Here is a 10,172-nt window from a genome sequence, read left to right as displayed (position 1 = left end):
CCAGATCTTTTGTTACCTTATTCATCCCTCGTAAAAGGTATGATGTATCTCTATATCTGCCATACGATGGTTAGGAAATGCATCCAAAAGACTCATATACTTCGCCCAATAATCACTCAGGGGTTCATCATAACCTTGCTTCACACTGGTTATCTCTCTCTTCAACGCACTCGTTTTTTTATGACGGAAAAAATTCGCCTAAGAAGGCGGACTTGAATTCGGCCCAACTCTCAATGGAGTCGGGTGGCAGGCGCATGAACCATGTGTTGGCCTCCCCCTTTAGGACGAACGACAAGGCTTTCAATCTGTAGTCATCCTCGGTCGCCCCCGCTGGCTTTCTCTGTGCCTTACAAATCTTACAGAACTCATGAAGGAACTCGTAGGGCCCTTCATAGCTCTTTCCACAGTACGTGGGTAGAATTGTGATAACATGGGGCTTCACATCATAGGTTGTCTGTCCCGAGGTGACAACTATAGCTTGTGGCGGTTCTCCTTCGGTATGCGCGTTTAGCGATCCGATCTCTGCATCATCATCTACTTGGGCAGCCATCCTCGGATTACCTTCCAATTGTAGTACCACTTCTGGTATTCCTCCTTCTATGGTGTCTTGCTCTTCGTCACTACTCGTGCCTAAGTCAGACAGGGCTGTCGACAGGCCCGAACGAGTGGTCACAAGTATAGTCCCTCGTTGGAGTATCTTCGGTCTCCAATGTTCAGGAGCCGAGCTACTTCTCATAAACTGAAATAAAAAGAAAAGAGAAAAGTTATACACAATATATACGCCAAAGTATCACACACAATAACAGCAAACAACGCCATTCATCCCCGGCAACGGCGCCATTTGATGAGCATGCAGGTGCGCAGGTGTCATGTAAAGCAAGGGTGTATCCTACTGATGAAGATAGAAACCCCAGCTAAGTCTGAACCTGGCTATCAAGAAATTCCTCAACCCACTTCTACTGATTAGTATAGTGGAGGTATGGGTCGAATCCCACAGAGATGATGCGTTTGGGTAATTGTGGTGATATTCTGGAAGGGTTTGATTAGCTACCACGCTTGGGTTGAGATTCTACCTAGACAGGAATTAAAGGGTTGTACTCTACTGACTGGGTGGTGTGAAAGTGAAAGACATGTGGCTGTGTACGTGAGAGTGGGGGACAAGGTATTTCAGGGACATGTGGAAAGTAGATGGTTACTATAAAAGGCTAAACGGAATATCAGAAAATAAGGGGCAGTTAGGTGGCTACTCTGTCAGATCTGTAGGGTACCAACATAAAAAGCAAAGGACAAAAGCAAAAAGTAACTAAAAAGCAAAGTGGTCCCAAGCTTGGATGTGGATGTTATTTTCTTCAACAAGAATGCAGAAATCAAACAAACTCAAATTCCATGAGTAACATTTCACAACTTAGATCCACAAATTAGCGCTCTAAAACTCAAAAATCAAACGAACGAAATCAAGAACTACTCATACTGGATGACATGTAAGGTGGCAGAATAACGTAACTCAGATCTCACACTTAAACACTTCGGGAATTATATCTAAACAACAAACTTAACTAACAACTCATATCGAATAACTCCAAATGAAATCATGCTTTCAATACTTAGAAATTACTGCAACACTAGATCTGAGCTACCTAAGCAGAATGAAACAGATTCAAATAGAAAGAGATGCATAAAAACAACTTCATTGCATAAAACGTTTGGATCTCAACAAAACACTTCATAAGATTATAAGTACTGAAAATGTAGCAGATCCAACGAAAGAAAACAAGTAAAGGTTACTAAAAAAGCGAATAAAGATTGTTTTGCCACTCCGGGCGATGAAACTGCTACGACTACGAAATAGACTGGCTGGAACGATGGAATGCGAATCTCCGGCGAACTGATGGAACTTCAGGTGACCAGGGCTGTGGCGAGGAACGAGAAGATGTAGGACAATGCTGAAGGAAACTGATCTACCGAGAGAAAATATTCTAACTAAGAGTGGAATGTGTCGATCCTCTTTTCTCTCTCCAAGTGGCTTCCTTTTATAGGGAGGCCTGCCCTTGATTTTTAGGGTAGACTCTCTTCGTGAAATGACACTTTTGCCCTCGTTTGTGTTTGATCATTCCCAGCAATACCTCTTCTCCATCTCGAGCCTTTTCTGGCATGCATCCTGATCAGTATTGCACCCTTCTGGCGCTCTTTTCACCTGAGTTATTCGAAACCCTTCCTACTGACTGGAACCCTTTCCCTGCATACTTTAGCAACTGTTTTGCAGATATAATCCAATTATACACGTATACTGACCAGTAACCAAGGCCTAGAATGCGACTTATCACCTAGCTAAGCTGACGAGTCGTTGGCTTTGCATTGCTCCACATAGCCTTTGTCAAACAGCCAGAACTTATTCATCCGAGCTCTGAAGATAAATCTCTTTCGAACGCGAAGATAATGGTGGTAAGATAAGAGAATGTCGACATCATCCCGATAGGTAGATCACTCATTGAAACTGACCCTAGCTCCAACTTGTCTCATTCGCAAAGCACTGCGCACTCTCCGTAGAACAACCATAACTCTCTCATCCAAACTTCGATTTAGGCGCGCCAGGTACTCACGCGAAGATCTTTTGAAGAAGAATAAATAGGTGGTATTATAAAAGTATTTGGACATCAGATTGACAAGAAACGAACGGTTTGAATCACCTCCATCTTGGCTCATTGTATGTATTCACTTCTCCTTCTCTCAGTTTGACGTTTCCCTGATTCACATCATCATCGCCTTCCTTTTGAAACGATTTGTCCTCAAATCCAGTTCTTTGATTCGTCTTTAGGACACTCAGATTGACATCAACAACCTTCAAACGAAAGATCAAAATTAAAACAAAATACCCCATCATCAAAACTCACATAGTAACAAATCGCTAAGGGAATAGAAGCTAAAATGTCAATGTTGTGTTAAATAGTAGGAAGATAATTTTTTCTTTGGTTATGTAACTATCTCAATCATACACCAAAACTCATTTTTGTTGTTCCCCAACCATACACCGAACCCAAATTCATTTTTGGGTTTTTCAATGGAATAACACCACATTTGGTGTTACTGCAAAACTTTTGTGAGACAAATACCAAAAATGGTGTAAATGGTAGGAGTAAAATAACTTTTTTGTGTGACATATACTCAAAAATAGGTTTGATTTTGATGTAAATGGTTGGAGATGGTTAATCATGTTATAACTTTAAGTAAGTCTTCACATATTTGCAAGAGATGAATAGAAACTTCGGATACAAATATTTAGTTCACGATTCTAGTCTCCAAAAAATGAGTTTCTTCTCGACATCCCAGTTTGATTCCAGCTTATGAAGATTGCTTTATTTCTAAGCAACTAGATTGACCATGAGACTACAAAGATAGAGAAATCAAAATTTTCTTCTCCAATCTCTTGAACGATGAATTCATCCATATGACGAAGCAAGATATCAGATTCTTATATAAACAAAAGGAATGACTACAGCAACTGTATCCAAAATACCAAATGCTAAAACCTCTAATGATGTTGTGGGTTGTTTCAAGTTGTCTTCTGTATAAGGCACTAAGCTCATCTTCAACTTTACGAAAACCAAATAAAAATAGTCCCTCTACTTTGTGTTTAGGCTGCCTTGTAAGACAAACTAAACTAAGAGTTGCGTGTGCGGTGGTGATAAAAACGGATTTAGCACGCTTTTAAGACCTAGATTTGACTTCTTTTGATAGCAATGTATGTTAATTATGTTATTGAATTGCATAATTTATACATATTTGTTAAGAAATGTCAAGAAAGGACTTAGAAAAAAAGGTACAAAATGACCGAAACTGAAAACCAAAACCCTGAGGCATCTCAACGGTCCTTTGAGCCAGGGTCAGTGGTCGTCGAGGAGCCAACAGTCCGTTGCATAAAGCTCCCGAGCTAAGCCTCACATCCAGCAGCCTGCCGAGACAGGGTCAACGATACACTGACAATTGTCGAGAGCAGTCAGCGGTCCTTTGACATACAACCAGATGTTGCTGGTTTGTGTGACATATGTGCATAACCTGATTCGAGCCAATCTTACCTTTTAGAGCTGAAATACCACGTTAAAGAATGAGCCTCCAAGTCGATAAATACTCCCCATAATTCATAATTGAAGAGATTAATGATTCAAGATATGGTTTTACATATTCACTCCCATATTTTCATCTTCCATCCATCATCTTGGATCTGTGATCAAGGCAAGAGAACAAAGAGAACACAAGATCAACTTTTAGGTTTTATGTAATTGTTATGTCATGTCTAGTTATTAGATATGATTATTGCTAGTTGCTACTTTGTATATGGGCTAAATTGCATGAATTGTAAGGACTTGAAAGTAACTATTTATATTTATACAAATTTTAGTTTTTATATCAAAAGCCATCAATTACTTCATTCAATTACTTGTGATAATGCTTCTGATTTCTTGACGAACAATGAATGCATGATTTAATGGTAAGTGGTGAATCAAGAGATGATCCACTTATTAGATTAGAATTGATAAGACTAGAGTTATTAGAGAGGAGCGTTATATTGCAAATTCGCGCTTAAATTGCTAACTACAACTAAATGATAGGCATTAGATCAAATAAAGGATTATGATCATTAAATAGTTGCTCTCGGGGACGTTCCTATCGGAGCCATCGCCACTGGGCATCGCTCGGCTGACGATGTTCCTGGCGGGCAGGGGCAGGTTCTTGATTGCGTCGGTACCGGTGACGGTGATCGCCGCTTCATTCACGAATGCGGTGTATGGGACCACGCCCCTCGAGGGCGAGAGTGACGGCCTCAGCGAAGGAGTGGCGGTTCGATCAATGGCACCCCAGAATCATGATGCAGCTGCTAATCAAACAAAACTGGTTGTGGCTTCGTATAATTCGTACGTGTCAAATGATGTTTTATTCGTGTCAAAGCCCTTTTTCCCTTATTACGTATCCTTTTTCTATTTTGGTCCATCCCATATCAATTGTCCCTAGGGATGTCAATCGTGTCACCCCAAGGGGTTTTGGGCAACCCGTTCAATCAGGTGTAGACTAATCGGGTCGTGATTTATTCGGATTATAAAGTTCAACCCTAATCATAAAAGCTCGAGTTGCTACTGATAAAATTAATATGCGATCAGTCCAATAAATAATGATAAAAATTAGTTGTATTCATAAATATAAAATATTTAATTATGATAAATTTGAGATATATGCTTAAACTCAAATATAAACATGATTAAATACTAAACTTACGTTTTTTGAAATCAACTGCGTTCAAATAAAAAATACTCTCTCCATCCCATATTAGGAGTCACACTTACGTTTCTGTACTCGTTTTGTGAAAATGATAATAAATAGTTAAAGTAGAGAAATTGTAAAGAGAGAAAATAATGTAGAGAAAACTCTTGTTTCCATAATTGAAATGTAATTCCAATTATGTAGACATCTTGAATGGGAGAAATTATAAAGAAAAGGTGGATATCTTGAGTGGGACGGAGGGAGTATATTATAAAAATAATAAATGAAGTGTCGAATTAGAAGTCAAACAAATAGAACAATGGAAATTTTATCGTCCTTTAGGGCCAGCCCATCGGGTTTTCGGGTCTGACCCTAACTGGTTGCGTGTTAATCAGGTGCTGGGTAATCGGGTTGTAATTTTATTATGCTAAAAATTTCCAACCCTAACTCTATAAATTTGGTGGGCTATTCAAGGCGAGCCCATGGGTTGCGGGCTGCATGGACATCCCCAATTGTCCAATTCCATTTTTACAATTTTTGATAGCGGACCTCACATTCCATTTACTCATTCTCACTTTTATTATAAAATTATTATATAAAAGTAAGACTTATATTTTACTAACTTTTTTCATCCATATTTTTTTTTTTTACATATCTGAAAATTTGTGTTAAGTAAAAGTTGGGACACATTGAAAGACAGGAGGGAATATATTTTAATCGACTATATACCACTCCCTACATTCTTTTACTAGATTAGAAATGTATCATTTAGATTAGAAATATATCATTTAAAATAAGATTGAAAGGGAGCAATTTTTTTAAAAATAAGATGCAGGGAGTATTTTTTTTGAAGTCGACTGCATTCAAATAAAAAATAAATAAACACAAACTCTCATATACCAACTCGAAGTGGGAACCTATGAATGATGTATAGTGATTATTTATCAGTACAAACAATATTTTGATTCACATCACATGACACAGTATAACATTAATATTGATACCAATCCACACATAACACACCAAATTCCCTATCTGTCGCATTGATACACTTGTACACCCCCCCATTTTCAACTATGATATAACCCATAACCCAAAAATGAAGGGCAAAACCATCTTAAAATTTATTTGTACAAGCAACTCCCATCATCACTTCTGGCCGTGGGGTCGTAGTTCGCAGCGCTCGGGTCCGTACACCCTTCCGGCACCGGAACATTCACCTGCTGAGCAGCCTTGCCTGCAACCAAAAAACAATATGTCAAACACACATAATGACATAATCTAAGGAGAAAATATTTGATTTGTAACCAACCGTAGAAAATCCCTCTGTCAATGGAATCTTTGTTGGCCTCTCCCAAAGCCGCATCTTTCAAGTATGTCTCAGCCAACTGCACCCTCTTCACATTCTCCTGCTCCTGGACCAGCATGAAACCGTATTCGAGAAGCTTCTCCAGCGTCATCTTAGGCTGTTCGAACGTGGGCGGTCCATCCCTCGAGTTCACCAGCTTGCTCCCTATGTTCTCTATCCCAACTCCGGTCACCCACTTCCTCACCTCGTCGTCGTACACTCTGGCCCTCAACGCCCCGAAGAAGTCTGCATCGTACACCCAGGTCAAAAATCCTAAAGCCCTTCTTGGTACGATGGAATGGAATAAAAATGCAAAGAAATTGTCATTTCATTCTTATCTTCATTACATTACTCCCTCCGTCCCTGAGAACTTGTCACATATTTCCATTTTTGTTCGTCCCACAAAATTTAATATATTTCATTTTTTACCATTTTTGGCAATGGACTTCACATTCAACATCTCATTCTCACTCACATTTTATTATAAAACTAATATTTAAAAGTCGGAACCACGTTTCACAAACTTTTTCAACCTACTTTCCATTACATTTCTTAAAATTCGTGCCCAGACAAAATGTGATCAAATATAAAAGACGGAGGGAGTACTATTTCATTTTTTCTACCCTCATTCCATTTCAGTATACTAAGAAGATCCTTAGTGTGTTCTTGAACATCTGAAGACACAAATTGTAACTTTTTCTATCACTTTATTTTAGAAAGTCAAACAAACTTTTAAAACTTGAGCCGGTCAGAAATGAGACATTTATTTATAGACGGGGGAAGTATTTTCATTTCTGAACACACAGAGTAAGATGGGAAAATTACCGATGGACTGGCCGGGGAAGGTGTCGACGAGCTTAACGACGGCCTCGTCAGGAACGCCGTCAATGCGGAAGATGCCCTTGCAGACGCCGATGCGGTCCTCGCGGGTGGGGGCCCAGTAGAACTTCTCCATGCGGCCGTCTCGGATGAGGGGGGCGTAGAGGGTGGAGAAGTCGTTACCCGTGACGATGATGGGGACGCGGGGGTTCTCCTGCTTGTTGTACATCCCGGGGAGTTGCACGTTGGTCGGGTTGTCGGCGATGTTCATCAACGTGGCGTTGACCATCTGGTTGTTGACCGTGTACTGGGTGGTGCCGCCCATCCGCCCGGCCCCGGCGTCGAGGTCGTTGATGAACAGGCAACACATCTTCCCCTTCTTTATGATGTCCGCCGCCTCGCGGTAGCGCTGCCGGATCAGCTTCGCCGGCTCCCCTGCGTTCCCGCTCTCCAGCTCTCCCGCGCTCATCATGATCGGGCTTCATTCCATGTATAAGTTAGGAATCAACAATATATTATTACACCATTGATGAGTTGAAGAATGATTACTCACTTGATGCCCATCTTGCGGAAAACGAGCTCGCACTGGAACGATTTTCCCTGTCCTTTGCCTCCCCAGATTCCCAGAATTAGAGGGATCTGTATTAAGAGGAGTGATTCATGAGACTTATATAGTGGTTTCAATTCTTTTTTACATCGATGTGAAATACTACTACTATTGTTACAATCCCACCGTCCATCATTTAAAGAGTCATTTTGACTCGGCACGAGTTTTAAGAAATTATTTGACTTTGTGAAAAAAGTAAAGGGAGAAAGTAAGTGGAACGTGGGAACCATTTAAAGTAATCCCTCCATCCCTAATAATTTATCACCATTTGACTTGACACAGGTTTTAGTTTTATAGTAAAATGTGCATAAGAATGAGTTAGTGGAATGTGTGATCAATTACCAAAAATGTAAAAGTGAAAGGTAACAAATTTTTACGGACGGACGAAAGTGGAAATAAGTGACAAACTTTCAGGGACAGAGGGAGTATTAGTTTATATTGGATTTTGAGTATAAAAAGTTCGTGAAATGTGAGGTCTGCATACCAAAAGTAGAATAAAGTAAATGGTTCAACAAATTTTGGACAGCCCAAAATAAAAAAATGGTTCTTTAAATGATAGACATACGAGTATTTATTTATGTATCAAGAATGAAGACCTTGATGTTAGGTAATGTCATGAAGTTCTTGGTGATATGAACAACAAGCTTGTCCATGAAAGCTGGGGCAATGTAGAATCCATCCAACTTGTTATCCAAGTTGTACCTAGGATTAATTATAGTAAAACACATAAATTCACCAAAATATAAAGTAGTAGAAATTGATAATCAATAGAGGAGAGGAGTGTTAATTACTCGCGGAGGCCCTGGCTGATGTACTCATAGGAGCTGAGGACAGCGTCGTGTGTGCCCATCCCGGTGGGAGCCTGGAAGAGCGTGTCGACCAGACCCTTTCCTCGGGTGATGTCCTGTTGGTCATCGGAGGCGTCCTCGACCAGACCCTTCCATCTATCTCCATCGGTCTGTTTCTGCTCATCAATCTCCTGACCAACTACTCTCAACTTCCTTGATGAACAAGCCTTGGGGCTACTGTTTGGGGTGCTTGCCTTCTTCAACCTGCTCCCAAAGAAGCATGTGCTTGGGGCACCATTCAAATTCACCTGCACATACACCTATAAAAGTTGATGTGAGATTAATAAAACATGAGATTCAAACATGCCACATAATACTCCCACTGGTTCCCAGTATTTGGTTGGTGCGGGTTTTAAGAAATTATTTGATTTTATAAAGAAAATGATTCGGAAAAATTAGTGGAAGATGGACTGTATTTTTATATATTAGTTTTATAATAATTTTAAGTAGAATGAGTTGGTGGAATATTAGTTCACTTACAAAAGCTTGTACCAGTAATAATAATAGTAAAATGAGATATTTATTGAGACCGATCAAATAAGAAAATATGAGACATTTAACGGCGACCAGTTTGTCAAACCCATCTTCCTTTTGCACATAAGTTGAATTGATCATACAAACCGATTCTAATATCTTGAAATGTTATAAATGTTTTATATCACCAAAACAGACAAACTATAACTATTAAAAGGCGTTCTTGTAGTTGTAGGTGATTATCTACATTTAGCTAGGGAAACCTTACCGGAACGGGGTTGACGGCACCGACGGCGGCTGCCATGATCGTTGATTAAATCTCCAAGTGAGTGTGAATTTGCTGGATAGCTATTAATTGTCGGTGTTAGCTAGTATGATGAAGGAAGATGATAAATACTGTTGGTGTTATATATAGGAGAAAAGAGATATTGAGTTTTGGATCATTTGAGATGATAGAGCACTTCTCAAGTGACTATATCCACACAATCCAGATTGCGCATGTGCCACCTGGCCAATCCGGAGTTGATTAATTTTTGCTTTAACTGCCGTAATTATGACAGATAAGTGATTAATGGAGACGTTTCATTACGACAAGCAATTTATAAAAAATTATGTTACGTGAATTAAGTAAAGGAAGTAATAAAGTATGAAATAAAAAAAGGTAGAGAGATGGAGAGAGAATAAAGTAAGAGAGAGTAAACAAAGTCATAAAAAGTGTGTTGACTTTTTACTGAAAAGAGAAATAATCTATTACTATAGAACGTACTAAAATGACAAAATGACTCTACTACTATGAAACGGAGGGAGTACTGTATTAACAAAT

At 39.5% G+C, this 10,172-nt stretch overlaps 1 protein-coding gene across 2 annotated transcripts; it reads right to left on the bottom strand.

The window, feature by feature from the left end:
* Nucleotides 1-6,121: 6,121 nt before the first annotated feature.
* LOC121743362 (ribulose bisphosphate carboxylase/oxygenase activase 1, chloroplastic-like) lies at nt 6,122-9,781 on the bottom strand. 2 transcript variants are annotated; one of them, XM_042136654.1, is made up of 7 exons: nt 9,618-9,781; nt 8,819-9,135; nt 8,624-8,729; nt 7,974-8,059; nt 7,427-7,899; nt 6,566-6,847; nt 6,122-6,490 (listed from the first exon to the last, which is right to left on the bottom strand). In XM_042136654.1, exons 1-7 carry the CDS (start codon nt 9,651-9,653, stop codon nt 6,378-6,380), a joined length of 1,413 nt encoding a protein of 470 aa, XP_041992588.1. In that variant the 5' UTR covers nt 9,654-9,781; the 3' UTR covers nt 6,122-6,377. The 2 variants fall into 2 exon arrangements, with proteins under 2 accessions (XP_041992588.1, XP_041992589.1); XM_042136655.1 differs by having other exon boundaries at nt 8,819-9,123.
* Nucleotides 9,782-10,172: the final 391 nt, after the last annotated feature.

The sequence above is a fragment of the Salvia splendens genome, chromosome 8, assembly GCF_004379255.2.
Source record: "Salvia splendens isolate huo1 chromosome 8, SspV2, whole genome shotgun sequence".
Lineage (NCBI taxonomy): Eukaryota > Viridiplantae > Streptophyta > Magnoliopsida > Lamiales > Lamiaceae > Salvia > Salvia splendens.
Note: the sequence above shows the minus strand (reverse complement) of the source record. Positions and strands in the feature narration are given on the sequence as shown.

Bases quoted from the DNA above. Each gene is read 5' to 3' on its own strand.
- LOC121743362 (XM_042136654.1), bottom strand. From the start codon at position 9,653: ATGGCAGCCGCCGTCGGTGCCGTCAACCCCGTTCCG. The intron at 9,136-9,617 runs GTAAGGTTTCCC...CAACTTTTATAG, and splicing joins GTGCCGTCAACCCCGTTCCG to GTGTATGTGCAGGTGAATTT. The intron at 6,491-6,565 runs GTTGGTTACAAA...TTTTGGTTGCAG, and splicing joins TGACAGAGGGATTTTCTACG to GCAAGGCTGCTCAGCAGGTG.